General features: G+C 40.2%; 1 protein-coding gene across 1 annotated transcript; it reads left to right on the top strand.

The window, feature by feature from the left end:
• Positions 1 to 1,636: 1,636 nt before the first annotated feature.
• Positions 1,637 to 22,590, top strand: LOC126513624 (zinc finger protein 669-like). The gene is made up of 5 exons (XM_050162108.1): positions 1,637 to 1,796; positions 3,993 to 4,198; positions 16,800 to 16,926; positions 17,107 to 17,167; positions 17,621 to 22,590. Exons 1-5 carry the CDS (start codon positions 1,637 to 1,639, stop codon positions 17,652 to 17,654), a joined length of 588 nt encoding a protein of 195 aa, XP_050018065.1. The 3' UTR covers positions 17,655 to 22,590.
• The last annotated feature ends 1,969 nt before the right edge of the window (positions 22,591 to 24,559 follow it).

Here is a 24,559-nt window from a genome sequence, read left to right as displayed (position 1 = left end):
TGTACATCTATTTTTCTGACAACACAAGTCTTTAATTTGCTTAGTGATATGGCTAGGATTAAAACCATGGCTTTGACAGTTGGATCCAGCCTATTTTTTAGCTTTCTGAGATTCTGGCCTCATGACAGAGGTACTGTCGGGAACCATGTTTATTGACACAACTCTTTGGTGTGTCAAGGCTCCTGCCACCCCAAAAAGGCATGAGGTCAGCTACTCATAAATACCAGTTAAGTGTTTGGTGGTGGGGCCTCTTAAAAGAGCTGCAAGGCTCTGCAACGAAAGCTGAGTTAGGAAGCCTCTCTTAAATGAGAGAGCTTGCCTCTAGCAAGTGGAGCCCATCCAAGAAAGTGCTGCCCTCAAGAAGTCATGCTTAACTCTATTCTTTTCTATCTAGAATAACTTCCCAAGGTCTCTCATGTTTTTAAGTGTCCAATTGCTGGTACTTGAAAATTAATTCCCTTTTTTGAAAGAAGGTTTTTCTGTAGCTTTGGGGACTATCCTGGAACTCATTTTGTAGACTAGGCTGGCCTCAAATTCACAGAGATCCACCCATCTCTGCCTCACGGGTGCTGGGATGGAGGCGTGTGCCACCACTGCCCTGTGAGGTGAAGCACACCTGTATTTACAGCTACTCATTAGGCTGAGACAGGAGGGTTGCTTGAGTCCAGGAGTTCTGAATTGCAAGGTGCCATGCCTATTGGGTGTCTGCACCAAGTTCAGCATCAATGTGCCTATGAGAAGTGAAGTGGCCCAGGTAGGAAAAGTAACTTTCATCATGCAAGTCTCCTCCCTTATGGTGGCCAGGAAAGGCAGGAGGTGGTGTCAGAACCCCTGATACTGGAGTTACAGGCAGTAGTGAAGCTGGATACTAGAAAGAATCTTTAGTGCTCCTAACTGCTAAGGTATTTCCACCCTAAGCTCTCTATCCTTGATTATGTTTCCTGTCCAACACAGGCTAGTCAGGGTCATACACCTGATGCTGATTAAAAAGTAGATTTCCCCTCCATTTAAGAGAATTAGCCTCAGGCAGGAATGATATCCCTAATTGTTTTCTCTGTACAACATGGTCAGCCCATTAGCCACATGTATCCAACAAATACGGATACAGCAGGTTGTATTCATGTATTTCAGCATACTTATTCACCCATACTTAACAAGGAAGTATTTGGAATGGAATTGGGAAGAGATGAAATGAAGAGATAAAAGGTAATATAATAACTTTTAATTAACAATTTATTGAAATAAGTTTTAAATTAAAAAAAAAGTGTGGCTATGGGGCTAGAGAGAAGGCTCAGAAGTTAAGAGCACTGACAGTTCTTCCAGAGAGCCTGAGTTCAATTCCCAGCAAACACATGATGGCTCACAACCATCTGTAATGAGATCTGGCGCCCTCTTCTGGCCTGCAGGGATACGTGCATGCAGAACACTGTATACATAATAAATACATTTTAGATTAAAAAAAGAGGGGCTAGAGAAAGGCCTCAACAATTAAGAGCACGGGGTTTTGTTACAGAGGACCCAGTTTCCATTCCCAGAACACACATGGTAGCTAACCATTTACTGTAACTTTTTTATAGTTAGAAAAAGGAAAGAGTGAAATTCTCTACAGTGATGTCACAGGTCTGGGACAGACAGCATGCCGGGGCTAGTTAAAATGAAGTCCTTTTGGTCTTTCATGGAAGCAGTTGTGGCCTTTTGCAGAGCCAGCCTGCTCAGAGGCAAAAACAGCTGTGTTCTGAGTTTAATAGAGATCATCATAACTGTTCATCTAGGAGCAGAGGAAACAGTGCTGTTAAGTGAGTTTTCCTCGAAGTTTTCTGTTTATATTCTCTATCTTTTGCATCTGTGAGAATCGTGGCGCTGGTACGGTTATCTTTTAGATCAAACACTGATGTGGAAGTGTCGTATATCAATCTGTTGATTTCATTGGTTAAGCAGTAAAGAAACTGCTTGGCCCTGATAGGTTAAAACATAGGTGGGAGGAGTAAACAGAACAGAATGCTGGGAGAAAGAGGAAGTGAGGTAAGACTCCTCAGACAGACTCCATAGCTCCTCTCAGAGATACACGTGATGAAGCTCCAACCCAGGATGGACATAGGCTAGAATCTTCCCGGTAAGCGCACCTTGGGGTACTTACACACATTATTAGAAATGGGATAGTCCAGGTGCGAGAGTTAGCCGAGAAGAGGCTAGATATAATGGGCAAGCAGTGTTTAAAAGAATACAATGTCCGTGTAATTATTTCAGGCATAAGCTAGCAGGCGGCCGGGGTGCTGGGGATGCAGCCCCGCTGCTCCAATTACAACAAAACACCAAGACTGACAGGTCACATAGGCTCCAAACAATCATTTTTTCACAGTGTCATATACTTGATTTTCAGCTAAAACCTGTGATACAAGATGAATATGGGAGAGGCATTTCTTTCCATCATTTAAAAAATTATTATATGTCCCTGCATGACTTTGAGGTAAGAGTGTCCCTAAATGTTTCTGCTTTTACATTACAATCATGTTCAGAAGTGAATTTGTTAGCTGGACATGCTTAGGGATAGGCAGAACTCGTCACGAACATGGCCAGATCCCTTAGTAAAATCACGTTCCTTTGTTTAGAAAAGGCATTGTTTTGGAAATAACTCCCATGCTCTCCTTGCCTCTTGCAAGTAAGAAATCTTTTTCATTTCTTCTGTCTTGGCTGTTGTGATGGTTATTATTGGTAGTCAAGTTGACTACCTCTAGAATTACCTAAAACCCAAAGAGTGAGGTAGACCTGTGAGGGACTTTTCTTAAAGGGCTGGAAATTAAAACCCATCTTTAATCTGGGTCATTTAAGGTGATAAGATCCACCTTTAGCTGCTTAGTGGCTGTGCACTGCTCTAAACCCAGAACTGAAGAGGCAGTTGGATTTTCTGAGTTTGAGACCAGCATAGTCTACAGAATGAATTCCATGGCTACATGGATAAAACCTGTCTCAAAAATACCAAACAAACAAACAAACAAAAAAAAAAAACAAATAAAGAATACAATCTACTTCTAAAATGGATCACACCTTCTGGTGGCAGCTGACATATATAAAGGATATTGAAGAAAAAAGCTCTTTTTTTTTTTTTGCCTGCTTGCCCTAGCTCTGGCTACTAAGCTGATTTTTTTATTAGCATTATAGCCCACTTTTCTGGATTTTGGTATATACTGGAGACCAGCTGAGGCATCCAGCCTCATGGTCAGATCAACTAACCACTGGATTCTTCAAATTTCCATTGGTAATTAGCCATTGTTGGACTACCTGGATCACAGCTTGTGAGACATTCTAATAAATCACTTTCTGTATACGTGGTGGGATTCATTCTACCATTCTACCAGTTCTGTTCTTGTAGAAAACCTTGAATAACACACTTGTGTTTATTTTTCACCTGCCCACTGAGGAAGGAGTATTTCATAAAGACATTCTTCCCAGCTCCATTATTCTCTAAGTATTCAACTTCCCAGGGAAACTACTTGTTACTATTATTCATTTGTCATGAGTTTGCTCTGAATTTTAGGGATAGAATTTCTAAAAGAATAGAACCATCATCCAGCCTTCTGATGGAAGAAAGAACTATTATCTTGTTTGAGATCTGGTCCCTGCTTTTCTTTCCTGGTTGTCTGAAGTCCGTGTGGCAACCTGGTGAAAAGTACCTTCAGTTCGCCTGAGTCTGCATGGAACCACAGAACAAACATCTCCTTTTGTGTTCTTAAATCTCTCTTTAATATTTAATATTCTGGGCTTCCTTCCATCTCTGGGACAGGGGTTCTACAAGCTAGCTAGCCAGAACGCGTCCAGGAGAAGGAAGGGGGTGTGCCTGTGGAGTGCGGGAAGATAGCAGGGTCTGCTAGTGGAGACAGTGACAAGAGCTATTCGAATGTATACCTCTGCAGATCTGGAAAAGTTCTGTGTCTGGATGGAAGTTACGACCAGGAGTCATTGTGCTGTCTCTTTAAGTATTCTGTACCACTAAGGGAGGCGCTCTTGTCATTCAGACCTCACTAGCCAATCAGGCTTTCCAGGCGACCTGCCAGTCAGAAGTGGTGCAGGACCCTTCCGGCCACAGGCAGAAGGACTGGCTTTGAAGAGGAGCTGGCGACAGCGATTTGGGGGCTGCAGTGTGATCGCTGCTGCAGGGAGCTGCGCGGAGAGTTTGGGAAAGCTGAAAAGCCACGACATGGTGAGAGCGGGGGCTGCCGTCCCCAGATGGGGCGGAGCAGATGAAGAGGTGCGGGAGTCAGTATGGTGGGTCCTCCCCGGATCTGGGTGGGAACCTGCAGCCAGATTCCCTGCCCTGTGAGGTCTCCTGCAGCCCTTGCAAGTCCTTGGACCAAGAGGCAGGCCTTTGAATGACGGCTCCGTGGGCTGAATTTGCTCAGAGCATTAGCAGTAGGGAGCTCTGTGTAGAAACATCTTTCTATTCAACTCCTGCGTGCTTTTGGAATGCTTTTTGGTGCTTCCATGGAAAGCAGGTTACCAAACTCGGAGAGGCCTAGATTCTCCAATATCTTCTAGACCTTCTACACTTTGCATTTTACCTCTATCTGTAAGATCCATTTGATTGATTTTGTGAAGGTTGTAAAAGGCATCTCATGTGTTGTGTAGTACTCAACCACTGCGAGTCTCCCAAAATAGAATTTATCTGGGGGAGGACCCAGAAGTGTATGCTGACCAAGCCTATTAGAGATGCTAGAATACACATTTGTTCACCAGGATTTTCCCGACATTTGACTCCAAATCATTACAAAGAAGCCCCCCACCCCTGTTTTACAACCAACCTCTAGACCCATCCCCATATCAAAGAACAGGCCTCTAAGCTGCTCAAGGAGGCATTACAGGGTCACAACTAAATTTAAGGCCTGGTGTGCCATAAAGTTGCAGTTTTCTTCTTGAGAAAATCGGTTCTAACAGATCCACAATAAGACACGAGGTACAAGTATTTGAAAAGTAGAACACTGTCAAGTAAGGTTTTCATTTGGGCCTCAGGCAGGGCGGTGGAACAGCCTGAGGCCTAGGCCTTGAAAGCTTTTCCTAGGGCCTGAGGTATTGACAATATAACAGAGCTCCTCTGAAACCTGGAATACGTTTGGGAGAGCTGGACAGGTTGCTTCAGATCCTGAGAATCCAGCTCTTTCCACCAGATGGAGCTATGGTTATCAGTCTCAAGGCTACTGTGGGCTTAGTAATTAATGTTTTGAAATACTCTGCTCCCCTTGTGTAGCATTGCTTGATTAGCTTTCCTCCTGAATTTGTCCCAGTACTGACTTCATAGAAGCCTCCCATTTCCTTCCATTTCCCTACTGGAACTAGTGAAGATTCTATTTTTCTTAAGAAGCTAACTTGGCATGGGACATAGCTTGTGCAAGACCTTCCCAGTCCAGCTTTTATCTTTCTACCTGTCTTATCTTTCCCACACCCTGTGACCTTCACCTTAGGACCCTGCCACTGAAGAATGATCTGCCGTTCCAGATCTCTGAGAGTATCTTTGCTGTACATCTCTCCCATTTGCCTAAGTTCCTAAACTGGCAACTTGCCTGTCTCTATTTAAATTGTTCACAGTGTAACCTGGAGTGGGAACCTAAAAGACACCTAAGGATGATGGCATATATGGAATGAAAAGTCTGTCTAAGATGGCGTCTCTCTGAGCATCAGTTAGAGATGGATGCATTACCCTCATTAGATTAGATTTTTCTTTATTAATCTCTTAAGTATGCGAAGTGATTTGTCCCTGGGCAGGCATGTTAATTCTAGAATAGCTGCATTTCCATCCCATGAGAAAAAGAATGGTTCTGAGACAAGCTCTCCTGCTTTGATTCCAGTCTGTTGCTCTCTAGGGCAGTGACCTTGCTCTCCTCTCTATTACACCTTCAAAATCCGTAAGTTAGATGACTGGAGCGCCTTGGAGTTTTAAAATTATCTACTTGAGTCATGTAGCCGACTGTCCAATGCCGTCACAAGAAAAGGATTCACATGTGGAACATTGCTTCTGTCTTCAGACCAAAATAGGAGAAATAGTTTACTATGTTCTCTGTAGGGGAAACAGGCTAGGAAATCAGCTGCTGGAGTCACCTTTATGAAATAGAACCTGACTGTGGTACTGGGTGGGGAGTGGTGATTTTGTAATTTCCCAGCATGTTTTAATTTATGTCATGTAAATGAAAACAGACCAGATTGTGTGGGTGTGCAGTTTGGGAAGGTTATCTTGAGCCAATGAATATTGAATTTCTAATTAGGCAGCTCTCCTATGCAGATAAATATGTTCAGTCCTGCTTGACACAGTTATGTCAGCTCAAAGGTTTGAGAAACCGGCCATTGACTATAAGTCTATATATAAGTGTATATATATACATATATATAAATATATATATATATAAGTTATGTCAGCAGCCAACATGTACATATGGGCAATATCAGTCAATCTTATTAATGATACTCCCTCTACTAGGGAAAAACCTGCTCTTTTTCAACATCAATATATCTAAGTTTTTTAGTTCTTAAAATACATTATTTTTATCATTTTAAAATCACTTATTGGTATCATTTTTAAATATTTTCTTTAAGTGCATTATGCTCTTATCTCCATTTGTTTCTGCTCTCTAGTGTTCTAGGTAATTAATAGTCTTATTCCTTTTCTCTCAAGTGGTGTTGATTATTGATTTCTGTGTAGAGCAATGTCTCCTATAGCTTAGGCTTGCCTCATGCTATGTAACTGAGAATTGCTTTGAAACCCTAATCCTGCCTCAGTAAGTAGGAAAAATGGACCAGCTAATGAGTGTCCTCAAATCACTTTGACTTTTACTGGGGACTTAAAAATAAAGAGAGATCTCTGTAAGAATTGAGTTCATTGACCAACTATGAGTCTTAGTGAAGAAAAAGAAAGGCAGGTCAGAGGGTGAGAGCTTTCCTGCCTCAACAGTAGATGAAATTAGCAATGTAGAACTAAGTAGTCAATTTTAGATGCTCCTTAAATGTCCTGATTGGTCATTTCGTATGGTCTACAGGCCACGGTAATCAAAATTCTGGGTAAAGTATTGACCTTATCATGAAACCAACTTCCTATAATTAAAGTATTTCAACCAAAATTGAAGACCTGGGTAGAATGTTATGGCCCTGTCTAACATTACTGTTATTTTTCTGGTTTAAGATGTTCATCCTTAGAGAAAGGGTGTGAGAAATCTCTAGTCTCTGGAGCACATGGCCACAAAGCTTGTTTCAACTTTTCAAAATAATTTTTGAGATTATAACTACATCATATCCACATTCTCTTTCCTGCCTCCAAGCTCTACCATGATCCCTCATTTTTTTTTCTAATTCATGGCCTTTCTTTCTTTAACAACAGTTACTGTGTGAATGTGACTTTTGTTTGTCTGCGGGACTTCCCAGCAAATGCTTCACTACACTGGAGATTGAGTGTGTGACGGATTTTGCACACAAATAACTTTGTGTTTTGGATGAGGAACAGGATGTGCTCTCACTTTGTGTTTTGGATGAGGAACAGGATGTGCTCTAGGAGAGTGGAAGAATGTCTGGTAAAGTACAAACTTTAGACTAGGGCCCTGTCTGCTGGGCTAGGAGGGCAGAGCTGGAAGGACTGTACTGTCTAAATCATTTAATCTCTGGTCACCCAGTAAAGGAGCTGTTAATATTCTGAGGCCCAACTGGGTGCCAGTAGCCCATGAGGGATTCTGGGAAGGCCTAGCAATGAGGAGTACTAGTGACAGGTAGCTTGTGCATTCTTTCCAGGATTTTCCTCCGCTTCTGCTGTAGGGAGTTGTAAGGAAGATCACAAGCCATGCCATGGTGGGTATAGGGTGTTCAGAGCAGGTCTGCTGAGCTGTCATCTGCTGGGATTTGGATGGACCATGAGCCAGACTGTGGTTTTCTTGGTCTATATGATGACGTGGGCAGTGGCCCTTGTCCTCTCTGCCTCCCTGGGTATGGATTTCCTGAGGAGGGGAGACTCTGCAGCCCTGGCATGGAGGAGGATATGATGCTGGTACTATCACTGTCCAGTGCCCACACGCGGGCACTGCTTTTGGTATGCAGTGGGAAGACAGATTGAAAAACTGAAGGAGGTGTGGTTTCTAGAAGTTCTGAATGTTGCATTCCACTTTCAGGTTTGTCTTAATAATGTCATAAAATGATTTAGAAACTGGTAGGAAGATGGTGATGTGGATCACCTTTCAGCAATACAATTAGAATGCTTTTAAATTTCTGCTACCACCATCTACAATGATGTGATTCCGTGAAATTTTGTTCAGGAGACAAAGGGAGTTTCTGATCTCAGAGATTTCTCAAGTGTGCATGGTTTGGGGCAGGTAGATAGGGCAGAATCCACATTTCATGCCATAATGTATGTAGCAGGAAGCAGCTCTTATTCTTATTTGTTGTTCTGGGATTGGGCATCAGTGGAGCTGGATTTACCTAAAACCACAAGGAGGCATAAGGGACTGCAGAGTCATAGCAAGAAATCACCTCCATTGGCAGAGAGAGCTCTAGGTCATTGGACTTTGTCTTTGAATGAAATATTAGTAGCTGGAGGGTCAGAAACAATAGTTTAAGGATCACTTTGAGTTAATTTTGTGAAAGTTGTGAAATCTGTGCTTATTTAATTTTTATCCACATTGAATCATAGGTAGCTGGATAACATTGGTCAAGATTACATTTTTCCTGGCTATGTTTCCTGTGATCTTTTGATTAAAAATTGACTATATTTTCGTGCCTTTGTTCTTGTCTTTTTGTCTCGGTCCCCTTTATTCTTTCACAGACATTGTACACATTCTTGATTGTTGTATCTTTTTGTAAGTATAGAAGTCATATCAATCTGTGTACTATTTTTTCATAATTCTATTAAGCATTCTGAGTGTTTCCACTGTGAATATAGCTTTGTAATCAAATTTTCTGTTTTAATTGTTGGGCATTGTTATTGAATTGTATTCATTTTATGGTACACATTTACCATACACAACATTTTAATTTTGATGCGTCAAAATTACTTCTTTATTTATTTAGGTTTTGTTGTTGTTATTAATCTGTGAAAGAATTTTGTTTTATTGGATAAAAGGTATTATGGGTCTTGGCAGGTAGCTCTGCACATATTTTTTGGGGGGATGACCTGAGTTCAGATACCTACACTCAAGTTTGGAGGCTCATAACTCTACTATTCCAGATCCAGGTGAACTGACACCCTCCTTTGTGTGTCACCTGTATACATATGGAAGACATTCTTTCTCATGCACAAACATGCACAAAAAAAAACTAACAATAAACTTATTTTCAGTAGTGCTTGTGAGTTATAAAGCAATTAGAATAAAACATCTTGCTTTAGGTGTGTACTGGTTCTTTCAAAATCTGTTATCTTGCATTTTGTTATAAAATGTTTTTGCTTCCTCATTCTGATGCAGACTTACAGGCAGTCATAGAAAACAAAATGATGTCTAAATGATCCTGAAAGACATCCTTTTCTTTATCATAGGAGAATGAGATCCTTTTAGTAGTCAAACTATTTTCTATAAAGCTAAAATAGCAGAAGGCTTCAAGTGAATCTCCTCACCCAACCCATTTTCTGTTATTTAGTAAAGGAGAAAATTGGAGTGTCCAGGATAAGTGCTGGTCAATGATTTCTTGGATTTTTGATTTTGATTAGAAACTCGTAGTTCTTGTTTAAGGAACCCTAATATATATTTGTAGATCTGTCTGTGTGTCTTCTTCTGTCAGTGGTGCCATCTATGTTGTTGATTTCATTGATTGTAATCTGGACCTTCACCAATTTTGTATTGAGAAACTTTCTTATGAGTTCCTTGAGTTTTGTTGGTTTGGGAAATTTCTGGGGAAAGACATTTTTAATTTTCTTGAGCTTAGACACTAGCCTCTTGCCATTTCCTGGCATATCTGTGTTTTCCAGTTGTTGCTGTCTTCATATTTGTGTTTTTGCTGCTTAAGTGGTTGATAGGATTGATACATTGGCTTTGGATCTTTAAAACCTTCTTGTATATTCTTGTCTCTTTTTCCTAATTGGCCTCTGCTGTCAACATGACATAGCCTATATTCATCTGAGGGAACCTGAATTGAAGGTGTGCCTAGATCAGAATATCTGGTTACTGTGTCTGAGAGAGATTGTGTTGATTTTGATTGATGTGGGAAGGCTCTTCCACTGAGTTGGCAATATCTCTGAGCAAGTGGGCCTGGGCTGAATAAGAGAACTAGTTGAGCATAATAAAGCAAGAGATGAAGCCAGGAAACAATAATTACACATGCTTTGCCTTCAGTTATTATCTTGAGTTTCTATCCCAAACTCCCACAAGTAGGGACTGTGACCTAGCAGTATCAGCCAAATAAACCTGTCCATTATCTAGTTACTTTTGGTTAGATAATTTAATCACAGTAACGGAGAAGAAAGTTGGAACAAAAAAAAAATGGTACCCCAAAAGTGAATTTGTATTCTGTGTCCTTTATTGATACGTCTACCTTTTAGATGAATCATCATGATTGACAGGTATCGCAGGCTCCAAAGCAATCTAATTTTACAGTGCCATTTCCTTGATTTTTAGTTAAGACCATGAGGCAGTTCTTTCCATCACTTTTTTTAAAAATATTTATTTATTTATTTATTATGTATACACTATTCTGTCTATGTGTATACCTGCAGGCCAGAAGAGGGCACCAGACCCCATTACAGATGATTATGAGCCATCATGTGGTTGCTGGGAATTGAACTCAGGACCTTTGGAAGAGCAGGCAATGCTCTTAACCTCTGAGCCATCTCTCCAGCCCCCTTTCCATCACTTTTATAATTTATATATGTTCCTGCAAGACTTTGAGATGATAATTTCCCTAAATTTCTCTGCTTTTACATTGTGATCATGTTCAGAAGTGGATTTGATAACTAAATATGCTTAGGAAGAGGGAGAATTCTACATGAACATATCCAGACTTTCTAAGGAAAATCCCACTGAGTAAGATATGCTAGCTAACAATAGTGCTCACAGAGGTATTCGTCCTTGCTCCATTTCTCTCTCAGTATTCAGCTTATTGTGAAGACTACACTTTTTATTGTTAAATTTTCATGAGATTGAAATGGATTTCAGGAGAAAACTCCTATAGCAATGAAGCATCATCCAGCCATCTGGCCTTCTGGTGGGAAAAGGACCTATCATCTTGTTTGTGGTCTGATTCATGCTTTTCTCTCCTGGTTGCTTGAAATCCCTGGTGGACCAGCCTCCCAGAAGCACCAGGGCATGCGAGAAAATGCAGGAAACGCTAGGCTTTTCTGTCTGAGGGGTAATAAGGAAAAACACACATATTTGGATGATGACTTTCTCTTTTACTTCATCTTGAAAAATCCTCTCTGAAAATCTGTCTATAATTTCCATATACCTATACATCTCATCTATAGAGTTCTCTCTTCTATCCACACATCTCTCCTCAACAGATAACTCTCGCCTCTCCACATGCCTCTCTTTTACATCTCTCCACAGAACAAACCCTGGATAATATATGAATTACGTTTTCAGGATCACATACTGTTTCTTAAGTAAGCAGTAAAACAGAGACATGAGAAATCACACAGTTTCTCTCAGGATGTCACACTGAGTGGCAGGAAGTGAGTAATCAATGCAGGGGGGAAGCATATAGCCTGAGAGACACCATGGATAGTGACATTGAAATTCAGGACCTAAACAGTAAAGGGTTAGCTAGGAATGTATTTGAGCTATTGGCCAAACAGTGTTGTAATGATACGGTTTCTGTGTGATTGTGAATGAGTAGTCTCCGTTTGCCCTTTCCTGCTTCCACAGTCGTTAAGATTAGCAATGTGAAGTCATGTAATCATTTTGAGACGTTCTATACGTGTCCTGATTGGCCATTTCTTGAACTAGAGCATTCAACAATCTGGATAATGGACTGATCTTATCATGAAGCCAAATTAGTTACATTAGTTCAACCAATATAGAACATCTGGGAAAATTCTGTGGCCCTGCTTAACAGGACTATTGTTTTCCTGTTGAAGATGAATAGCCTCAGATAAAAGATGTGAGTAATCCTTGGTTTGCTCTGACACAAATTGGTAGTCTCTGGAAAACATGACCATAAATTCTGTTTTAACTTTGAGATTATGATTGCATCATGCCCACAATCTCTTTCCTGTCCAAGAGCACTACCATTGGCTGCCCATTGTTTTCTAATCACAATAGTTACACAGTAATAACAGTTACTATTTGAATGTAACCTGTGTTTGGCTGCAGGACTTCTCGGCTGTGAAGCAAAGATTTGAGTGCACTACACTGTCAGTGTGTATTGCTTTGGAAGAGGAACAGAAAGTGCTCTAGGATACTGGAAGAATTTCTACTAAAATACATATTTTCCCGGTTAACCTGTCAGTCCTTATGTCGGAAGGGCGGAGCTGGGAAGACTCGGCTGTCTGTGTCATTTGATCTCTGGTTACCCACTAGGGGAGCTGCTCTTGTTCTGAGTCCCAACTGGGGTGGCCTTAGCTAATGTGGGAGCCTGGGAAGGCTTAGCAATTAGGAGTACCAGAGGGAGGGAGGTTTCAAGTTCTTTCCAAGATTCTCCTCTGGTTCTGCTGTGAGGGAGACCACAAGCCATGATAGAGTGAGTGTGGGGATCTCTGACACTCAGACCAAGAGGAGCAGTTCTGCTGAGCTGTCAGAGCTTCTGTGACTTGGATAGACCATGAGCCAGACTGTGGTTCCATTGATCCATGTGATGACCTGGGCAGTAGTCCTTCTTCACTGAGACTTCCTGGGTGTAGACTCTGTAGGGAGGGGAAGACTGCTTCACTGGCTATGGAAGGCTGTATGTGTCCAGTGTGTATACACAAGCATTGCTTTAGTGGGAGGCAGGAAGATAGATTGGAAAACTGAAGGTCTGGTTTCTTGGAGTTCTGAACATTGCACTCCACTTTCAGATTTGTCTTACAAGTATTACAAATAATTTAGAAACTGTTAGAAAGAAGTGTTGGGAATTATCCTCCAGTGATATGTGATTAGAATGCTTTAAAATTTCTAATACCAGTCTTGACTTGATCCAGGGAAGTTCAGTGCTGGATGTAGGAGCTACGTTTTAAGGTGATGACAAGAGGCAGAGCTATCCTGATACATACAAGTAGCAAAGCTCAACTTCTTAATTGGCTGTAAAGTGCAGCTGCACATCAACAATCAGTCATTATGTTATCGAACATTTTGTGATTAGCAGAAATGCTGGCTTTCTAGCAGTATTTACAGAAAGAGAGTTGTGTCATAAATGGTAGGGACTTAGGTTTGCCTTAATTTTCTTAATATTAGCACACTAGGGCATTCTCCAATAGCACAGTGACGATAAGAACATTTTTAAGTCTTGAAATATATTTCCCTATCCTTTGTGTAACTTCTGGTTACCTAAGAATACCAGCAGTCCTCATTAGGAATTACAGAGTCGAATTATTTTCTATAGCTTTGACTAGTCAGAATATATTTTTATAAATTGAGGTCAGGAATGGGTGCAAGGACTAAATCATTTGCCAGCTAGCAATAATTGGCCTTTTTTTTTTATATTTATGACCTATCCAGATAGCTCAGTATGCCCTTGTGAACTAGACTTCTATTTCTGGGAATGTATATCTTAAAATTCGTTAGCAAGATATTTGGTCTTAATTTAAAGTTACTTTGAAGTATTAAATCAGCTAATGATATACAGTTGTCTTAGAGCTTGGGTTTGCAGCTGTTTTCTTCTTTCAGCATAAGCTATGATATAAAACAGCTCTCAGGTATGACTCACAGGCCTTGTATAGAACAGGCATAGCTTTGAAAACTATCCTAGCTTTATTTCTATTCATAAAAATTATACAACTTAAGAAGACATCGCCTTCCCAACCATAACACAGATATACATGTGCCCAGTAGTTGGAATATATTTATGAGATAAACACACAGCAGTGAGGGGTTTCCATACCATATTCATAGTAGCAGTGGCTGCAGGGAGACGGCAGAAGCAAAGTACATTCTGGAAACTGCGTTCTTGGGAGCCTTGCTTGAATGAGACACATCCCTCAGAGAGAGAATCCTTTGGTGGACTGACAGCTGAACTCCAGTTACCATCAGCTGCACCTCTGTGAAGTTTTTGTTACCAGCACTCCATGATTGCGACCTCAGTTTCTCTGAGTCCCCGTGAACCCTGTTTAGTTGACTTTGTGGGCCTTGTTCTCTGGGTTTTCTAAACCCCTCTGGATTCTACAATTCTCACCCCCTCCTTCCGCAGGATTTCTAGAGTACAACTAATGTTTAGGTAGGGATCTCTGCATATGCTTCCATCAGTTGCAGAAAGAAAAGTCTGATGACAATTGGACCAGGCACCAGTCACTGATTATAGGAGAATATAATTATGAATCATTTCATTGATTTTTTTTTCTTGGTCAGATGTATTTGGTTTTACATTAGTTCTCTAAGCCATCCAAGTTCTGGTTCCTAGCCATCCAGGCAATATCTTTACTTCTTATTCCACGGTTTGCTGTGTAGCTGGGTGGGTTGCCCATGGTGCCCTCTCCTTTTCTTACTCCCCTTTCTTATTTTTCTTTTTTCCCAGATTTTTCCTCCCATTTCTTCTCTCTGCCTACCAGACCTGCCTATCATTTCACATCAAGGTTTTGGCCATTCAGCTATTTATTAGACCAATAACATATTTTATACAGGCAAAGTTTCACAGCTTCACAGAGTTAAACAAATGCAACACAGAAGAATAGAATACATCTTTGCATGAGTAAAGCAAATGTTCCACAGCGTAAACAAATATAGCACATCTTATAATAATATTCCACAACAGCCTGGGTTGCATTTTGAGACCATAAGATATTCAGATACCTAAGCTTTGAGGCATCTTCCATGGAGAAGTGGCTACATATAGGGGATAGAAGTAACCAAAGAGAGAGATGTATGAGAAGTTGCAGGGATAGGGCCATCTAAGCCCTTTCAACCTGAAGCCCCATGCATCGGAAACAGAGCTACAGAATTTGATGTTTGTCCTGCTGTGCTTCAGTCCTGGCTTGATCCAATCATCCCTCACTGTCTCCATTTCTGTTTTTTGGTATACGAATGGTTTTCTGTGCCATTGTATGTTGGAAAGTTGTAACTTGTTTTCTGAAATTACAAGATATCACTGTCTGAAGAGACTTTGGACGTTTGAACAGTGTATAGACTGTTGCAGCCTATAAAGATCACTGAAATGACTCAATACATATTCTTCATGGATGACCATGAGCATATAGTGACTTGGATCAGAATGTAACTGATTGATTGATTGTAAAACCTACCCGATAGGATGATGTATTTGAACATGTATCTCTCCTTGGTGACTTTCTTTTGATTGCTTGTGAAACCTTTAGTAAGAGGAGCCTTTCTGGATAAAATTCATCATTGGGGGTGTGATAGGAGTCTCTGTAGCCTCAACCCATTTCCTGTTTTTTGTGTCGACCGGGTTGTGGTTAAAACTAATCAGCCAGCTTCCTGCTTTTGCTGTCATGCCTTCACCACCATTATAGACTCTCTCTCTCACATAAGATACAGTACAAGCAATGCTATTCAGTGCTAAGACACTTTGGTAACTTTTGTTTTAATTTCTTGGTTTGTTTGTTTGGTTTTGAAGACTAGGTTTGTCTGTTTAGCCCTGGCTATCCTGAAAGTAGCTCTATATACTAGGCTGGTCTCTAACTCAGAGCTCCCCCTGACTCTAGCTCCCAAGTCCTGGGATTAAAGGTGGGGCAACATTCTTAGAATTTTTGTTTTTATGTCATTGGGTGATGAACCTGGAATGTAGGTTTTTGTACATGTCAAGCACATACTGTTGTACTCAGCTTCACTCCTTATCTTGAATTTTATAATTTGTAGAGGGTATCATTCTGTTTTCCAAGATGGCATGTATTCATGCCATTAATACTGGCTGAGCCTTCTGAGTCATTGGATTACAGGTGTATTACCTTCTTCCTGCCTGTTATGTTTGTTTTGAATTTTTAATGAATATGAGTATTTTACCTGTATGTCTGGATATGCATCACATGGGTACCTTGTCCTCATAGTGACCAAAAGATGGTCTCAGAAACTCTAAACTGGAAATAATGGATAGTTGTGATCCCCCATATAAGTACTGGCAATTGAGGCCACTTGTATGCAAGACCAACAAGAGTTCTTTACTACTGAGCCATTTCTCCAGCCCTGTGTTGATTAGCTATAGACAACATTTATATTCTTAACTCTTTGTAGAAGCTTCAGTAAACACCTGTGAGTTCTTTCTATCTTTTTTTTGTTTGACTGATTTTTGCATGGGAGACAGGGTCTTAATATGTACTTATAGCTATCTTGGTCCTGGCTGCGTAATCCAGGCTGGCATTCAACTCAGAGGCAGGTAAAGATATACATGCCTCTGCCTTCTGAGTGCTGGGGTTAGAGGCATAAGCCAATATAACCAATTTATCCATCTTATTTTTCTTTTTTATAGTTAGTTTTTCATACAATTTCTTTTACATGTATTCTGTACTATTGATCTGTTTACTTTTCTCTTTGTGTTTGTTAATAGATATTTCTCTTCTAAGGTGATATCCCATTTAAGGGTACAGAAATGACAGAGGTGACCCTCCAGTTTACTTCTAAAGTGACTTGGTAATTACATTATAATATCTATGTCATGGAATTAGTGTTGGGAGCACCAGAATTATATGACTATACTGTTAAAGAATATTCATTTACAATGTTGTCAGTATCATACTTTCTGTTGTAAACATGTATGGGATGTTTTAGAATGCTGTGACCTATGATGATGTGCATGTCAACTTCACTTGGGAAGAATGGAGTTTGCTGGATCCTTCCCAGAAGAATCTCTACAAAGACGTGATGCTGGAGACCTACAGAAACCTCAGTACTATTGGTAAGTCTGCATTTTTCTTCATGTTTTAAAATAAGGGGACAACTATTCCTTGGTTATTGATGCTCTGACTGAGAAAAAAGAATGAGGTGAATAAATCAGGCATGGTTCTAATGTTTACTGAAGATAGTAACATAAATTTTACACAATAACATAACATACATTTTTGGTACTATATTTCAGGATACAGTTGGAAAGACCATAATAATGAAGAACATTGTCAAAGTTCAGGAAAACATTCAAGGTAATTTTCATGTGCAAGCTGATACAAAATGTGTCTCTGAAGAAATTGTATATCCTGAAAGTTTTAAACAAAAGCAGCAATGTAAATAAGCACAGTTTAAAGTGCATTAATGATCATTAAATTCTCACACAACAGATGTCCTAGTTCACTTGGCAAATGTAGTGTGACTCACAGTATAGGAAAATTCGTGAATGCAGTAAGGGTGGTAAAGCTCTCAGTTTTTCAGTTCTCTTCAAATATGTGAAAAATCTCATATAAGAAAATGCTATAATTGTAAACTATGTAAGAAAGGATCTTACCATCACAGGTGTCTTAAAGAGGCAAAACAACCCTTAATGAAGAACAACATGAGTAATAAAACTTTAAGATCTGCCTCCTCTTTACAATTGGACCAAATTGTAAAATTAATTCATACAGATATAACTATTGAACAGTGTATTAAATGTGTTAAAGTGTTTACCTGTGCCAATTATTCTTGCAGGCTTGAAAGAAGTCAAGCTGGAGAAAAACCTTCTGTATATACTAAATATGTTAAAGCCTTTGCCTATGACAGTCATTTTCAATGGAATGAAAGAGCATCTACTGGAAAGAAACCCTCTGAGTGTAATCAGTGTGGTAAAGGCTTTGTAGATCTCAGTACTCTCCAAAGACATAAAAGAATACATACTGGAGAGAAACCCTATGCATGTGACCAGTGTGGTAAAGCCTTTGCACGTTACAGTAATCTTCTAATGCATAAAAGAACACATACTGGAGAGAAACCGTATAAATGCGATCAGTGTGGTAAAGCCTTTGCACGATACAGTCATCTTCTAATGCATGAAAGAATACATACTGGAGAGAAACCCTACGAATGTACTCAATGTGGTACAGCCTTTACATTTCACAGTTCTCTTCAACGGCATGAAAGAACACATACTGGAGAGAAACCCTATGGATGTATTCAATGTGGTAAAGCATTTTCACAACTCAGTAATCTTCAAATGCATGAAAGAACACACACTGGAGAGAAACCTTATGAATGTAACCAGTGTGGTAAGGCTTTTGCTCATCTTGGTCATCTTCAACGGCATGAAAGAATACATACTGGAGAAAAACCCTATGAATGTATTCAGTGTGGTAAAGCCTTCGCACATCTCAATACTCTTCAAATGCATAAAAGAGCACATACTGGAGAGAAACCCTATGAATGTGATCAGTGTGGTAAAGCCTTCGCACAGCATAGTCAACTTCTACTGCATAAAAGAACACATACTGGAGAGAAACCCTATGAATGTAATCTATGTGGTAAATCCTATGCACATCTTAGTAGTCTTCAAATGCATGAAAGAACACATACTGGAGAGAAACCCTATGAATGTAATCAGTGTGGTAAAGCTTTTACAAGTCAGAGTTATTTCCGAATACATATAAGGACACATTCTGGAGAAAAACCCTATGAATGTAATCAATGTGGTAAAGCCTTTGCATGTCACAAAAGTCTTCAAAGGCATGAAAGAACACATACTGGTGAGAAACCCTATGAATGTATTCAGTGTGGGAAAGCCTTTGCACATCTCAGTACTCTTCAGATACATAAAAGAGCACATACTGGAGAGAAACCCTATGAATGTATTCAGTGTGGTAAAGCCTTTGCACGTCCCAGTCATCTTCAAATGCATGACAGAACACATACGGGAGAGAAACCCTATGAATGTAATCAGTGTGGTAAAGCCTTCGCACAGCACGGTCATCTTCAAATGCATAAAAGAACCCATACTGGAGAGAAACCCTATAAATGTAACCAGTGTGGTAAAGCCTTTGCATGTATCAGTAGTCTTCAAAATCATGAGAAAAAATCATGCTGCAGAGAAACCATATAAATGTTGTCAATGTGGTAAAGTTTTTGTGTGCAATCAATCTGTTAAAGCCTTTGCATATTGCACTAATCATATGAAAAAAAAACTAATACTGAAAACCTTGTTTCTATAAAGTATTTGGTAAGGTCTTCAGCCAACTCATGTATATTCAGTTACATAAGAGTATTCTGGAAAAGACATTTTGACAGTGTCACCAACCTGTTCAAGCGTTATTATGTCTGTCTCTATTTTGTTTGCCAACTCCATGGAACAAAAGCCCTATGAGTTTAAATGGGTAACTGTAGCAATATTTTGTTTATGATCTAACAAATAAAACTTGCCTGAAGATCAGGGTGCAAAACTAGCCACATTAGTTAGCCATAGAGGCCAGGCAGTGGTGGTTTATATGTTTAATCCCAGACAGAGGCAGATTGATCTCTGTTGGCTCAAGGCCATCCTGAGCTACGTGAAATTGATCCAGTCTAAAAGAAAAACAAAGCTCACACAAAGGTAATCTCAGCATTTGGGATTCCACACTAGGGAGTTGAAGACAGGAGTGATATGATTGGGCAGAGAGAGGAATATGAGGTGGGAGGAGACGGGAGCTCAGTGGAGTCTGAGGTGCATTGCAGTCAGGACAAGATCACCGCTTCCATCTGAGCATTGGTAGAGGTGAGAACTCTCTGGTGACGGCAGCTGTGCTTTTGTCATCTTCAGCTTTACCCCAGTATCTGTCTCTGGGTTTTTATTAATAATGACTAGAATTTGTGTTAAATCGGCGCCCAACTTTTGGGGTACAGCCATTTGCCTGAGGCTTTGCAGCCAGTATAGGTCGAAGTACATACAGTCGGAGTCAATACCCTAACCAGCTGTTTCCTTTCTTCTCTCCTGTTGGGCTTTTCCTGAAACCCCTTTTCGGGATGCTGCCAAACTAGGTAGCTGCCTTGAAATTTGGTCAGGTTTTTACTGTTGTACACAGCAGCACTCAGCCTCATGTCATAATTGTTATTGTTGGCACATTTGGTGAGAAAATTGGGAATTCTTAAAGGGAGGAATCAGGTAAAAGTTTTTCCCCCACTTTAAAAAGAGTTAGGTCTCTATGATTACACAATGGATGGTTTAAAATTAGAACAATTAGATGAAGAAATTTGGGAAGGGATGGAGAGGACAAGGAAGGGGGAAAGTGATATAATATATTTTAATTAAAATCTATAAAAATAAGTTTTAAATTAAAAGCATGGCTTGAGAGATAGCAGTTAAGAGCACTGGACTCAGGTTATATTGCCAGAGACTATGGTTGCTAATCATCTCCTATAACTCCAGTTCCAAGAATATGATTTCCTCTTCTAGCCTCTTTAGGTACTGCACACAGACAGACATGTACAGGCAAACACCCATATACATAAAGCTTAAAAATGAAACAACAGTCAGCGCTAGTTAAAATGAACCCTTTCTGGTCCTTCCTAGAAGCAGCTGTGGCCTTTGAGCCTTCTTGCTCAGAAGCAAAAGAAGCCTTAATCTGAAGTTAGAATAGGCAGAATAGCTGTTCATTTAAAAATATCATTCAGTGTGGAAAGGTGACTTCCATTTTTTTTTGTATTTGTGTTCTATATCCTTTGTATGTGTGAGGGTTGTAGCATTGATACTTCTTTCAAATGTACCTTTGAGAGCATGCATTATGATCTATTTATCTTTTAGATCATACATAATACATTTATATTTAGATCATAATGCATGATCTGAAAGAGTTTTGCTCTGTAAATACATTCCATCTGCCTAAGTGGTTAGATTCCATTCTCCTCTCCCTTTTTAAATTGTTCAAAGTATAACACTTCAGGCCTAAACCTAAAAGAGGCTTAAGAATGACAGCATATGTGGAATGCAAAATCTGTGCCAGGCTCCCTCCTCTTTTAGCATTAAACACCCCTGGATGCATACTGTTATTAAAGAGATTTTTTGCTTATTAAACTTTTAAATGTGTGGAATGATTTGTCCATGGCAAAGCACATTAATTCTACACCAATAGTACCTCTAGCCTTATAGAACAATGTTTATGAGACTTTTTTAATTTTGTTTTTTGTTTTTTTGAGACAGAGTTTCTCTGTGTAAAAGCCCTAGCAGTCCTGGAACTAGCTCTTATAGACCAGGCTGGTCTCAAACTTAGATCTGCCTACCTCTGCTTCCTAAGTGCTGGAATTAGAGGCATGTGCCACCACCACCCAGCAAGACAAAATTTCTTAGGTAGGACCAGGTAGCCGTGTTCCCACATAAGGATCATGTTGTGATTAAACCAACTAAATTCTTAGATTAAAGACCTCAGCCACCACTAAGTTTTAAAATTACAAATTTGAGTCATATAGTCAACTGTCCATTTCAGTAGCAGGAAAAGAGTTTGTGTGTGGACATGGCTTCACCTTCAGACCAGAATAGGAGGAATAGTTTATTGTGTACACTGTAGGGGGAAGCAGGGTAGGCAGACAGCTGCCGAAGTCACTGTTATAAAATAGGATCTGATTGTGGCAGGATCAGTGATTTTGTAATTTCCCAGCACACATAGATAGATCCATGTCATGTGACTGAAGGCAGGCCAGATTTTGGATGTACCATTTGGGAAAGTTAGCTTGAGCCAATGAATACTGAATTTCTAACAAGGGAACTCAGATATGTTCAATCCTACTTGTCATGGTTCCATCTCTTAGCTGTAGTTGTGTATATCAGGATCTCAGCAGATAACATTGCACAAAGCGGCATGGTGAAATAATATGAATGCCATTCCCTGCCAGAGGCCATGGGAGTATACAGAAGATGAGAACTAAGTCAGCCCACCAGATGAATAACTCTTATGGGTAGCCCCACCTAGCAAAGACCGTGGGGCCACTGACAGTGAATCTGTTTCTGTCATGTGCCATTACGTTTCTTCCCTAAACACAGTTACGAATATTTTCCCCACTGTCTGTGTGTTTATCTCATAAATATATTCCATCTATTGGGCATACATATATCTGAATGCTTAGAAAGATGATTTCTTCTTAAGCTGTATAATTTTGATGAATGGAAATAACTAGGATATTTTTCATAGCTCAGACTAATAGGAAAATAGCAATATTCTCCGTTACAAAAACAACTTTTTACACCATTACCTGATTTAAGACCTCAAAAGCAATTCAAAGTAGACTAGTTGCTCTTTGGAGATGAATTACACAAGGACAAGTTCCCGAGTGTCTTTTTGTTGATCAAGTTCAGGCACAAACCAACTTTAGCAGACATAATTCTCTCAGCAATTGACTCTCTGCATGCATTCCTAACCAAGCAAGGTTCAGAAACTGTTTATTGTTTAGGTCCTGTATTTCAATGTCACTCTCCATGATGTCTCTCAGGCTACATGCCTACCACCTACACAACCACATATTGTCATGGTTGCTCATTGGCTGGTCAGTGTGACATCCCTAGCCTGTGAGAAACTGATTTAAAGCAGAGGTCTTCCAAAGTTGTAGACCAGGATATGGAGCCAAGGGTTGGGGTGGGGAATTGTGTGCAGGTCTGGGATTTTAGGGCAGGCTTAAATGGGTTTAGTGGGCAGTGGATAGTGTCTTCCCTAGGGTTCCTAGAAGCAGACACTTCCTGTAAGACTGCCAGGGCTGTAGGCCCTAGTTTGAAAGTCAGGGGAGGATATGCTGCCTGGTGTTAGTGTTACTAGGTCAGCTTTAAGAAGTGTTAGCTGATTATGGGCAATGTCTTACCTGGTTCCTTAAACTTTCCTGGTCTCTGAAATAGCCAAGTTTGTTTTTTTTTTGTTTGTTTGTTTGTTTTGTTTTGTTTTAAGTAGTAGGCTAGTATATGGGATCCAGGGACAGTGTTGCTGTTTGGAGTTGTTGGATAGGCTTAAAAGGGTTTAGGGGTGGGTGGGGTGGGCAGTCTTCCCTGGGGTCCTGAAGACCACTCTGATCTCTGGTACAGCTGCTGTGGGCTGTGGGCCCTAGGGTGGAGCCAGGGTAAAAAAGTGCAGTCTGGGGTTGCTGGGTGGACTTTAAGGAATGTTAGTGGGTAGTGTCTTACCTAGGGTCCCTAGATCCAGTCTGGCATCTGGTAGAGCAGAAGTCTTTGAAAGTTTTAGACCAGGATATAGAGCCAGGGGTAGGGGGATGGGGATGTGGTGTGTGCAGTCTAGAATATTTGGTTGGGCTTAAAGGGGTTTATTATGTCTGGAGTGCAGAAGATACTTTAGGGCATCTCTTGGTGCTACTGTGCCCTGTGATTAAGGTTAATGGGAAATTACAACAATCTAATCCAGGAAAAGAAGACAAATGGCAAAGACTTTAGGAATGAAGGTATCCAGGGAAAGACCCATACCTTCTCAAGTGCTTGCAGAGGATGGAAGAAATACAGACTGGGTAGTAGAAGAAGATAGTTCTAAATACCTTCTAAGGCCACGTGACCAGTTGCAGAAATGAGGATTAAAACTAACATAGGTGATCTTGCTGCATTTTGTTAATAATTTTACAGATATTTGTAGTGCTTTCCATTTCCTTTCCATGTGTTGCAACATCAATTAAGAGAATATCAGTGGTTTTCAGAGCTAAGTTTGAAATACTAGAAAGATGTCCCCCAAAGGATTTTTGTGTTTTTTTGTTTTTGTTTTTTTGTTTTGTTTGTTTGTTTTTTTTTTGTTTTTTTCGAGGCAGGGTTTCTCTGTGGCTTTGGAGCCTGTCCTGGAACTAGCTCTGTAGACCAGGCTGGTCTCAAACTCACAGAGATCCACCTGCCTCTGCCTCCCGAGTGCTGGGATTAAAGGCGTGCACCACCACTGCCCGGCCCCCAAAGGATTTTGACACTATTCTAAATATATAATGCATTTGTGATTTATGTGGTATAGTTATGGTATGTTTAGGTATAGTTATTACCTTGTTATTGTTTTTCATTTGGAAATTAATCATGGGCAATGTGATTGAAAGCAAAGTTGACAAGGGGTGGATTGTGATGGCTATTCTTGTTTATCAGCTGTGACCTCCATTTCTGAATTATAATTCATTCCAGATAATTCAGAAATGGAAGTCACAGTTGTGATCTGCACCTTAAGGCACGAAGGCAACATACATTTGATACAGATCCTGAGGCTGGATGACATACACCTTTAATTCGGACCTTGAGGCTAAAAGGCACACCTTCAATTTGGGTTACACATTCTGCTGGAAGGACAATAGAAAAGGAAGGTAATGTGTTAGTTCTTCACATCCATTTTTTCATGGACATTGAAGCCTACTTCTTTGGAATTCCAGTACATACAAAAACCCAGCTGAGATGCCCAGCCTCATGGGATTGAGCAACTACTAGATTCTTGGACTTTCCATTCACCAACTAGCCATTTTTGACAGCAGCCTATAAGTCATTCCAATAAATTCCCATATATGTGTGCACACACACACACACACACACACAGAGAGAGAGAGAGAGAGAGAGAGAGAGAGAGAGAGAGAGAGAGAGAGAGATTCCATAAATTTTGTGACTCTTGAGAACCTTGACAAATACACTGGAATTTCCAGTCAATTACATTTCT

This window comes from Alexandromys fortis, unplaced genomic scaffold, assembly GCF_014885135.2.
Source record: "Alexandromys fortis isolate MF-2015 unplaced genomic scaffold, M_Fortis_MF-2015_v1.1 scaffold_128, whole genome shotgun sequence".
NCBI lineage: Eukaryota > Metazoa > Chordata > Mammalia > Rodentia > Cricetidae > Alexandromys > Alexandromys fortis.
Note: the sequence above shows the minus strand (reverse complement) of the source record. Positions and strands in the feature narration are given on the sequence as shown.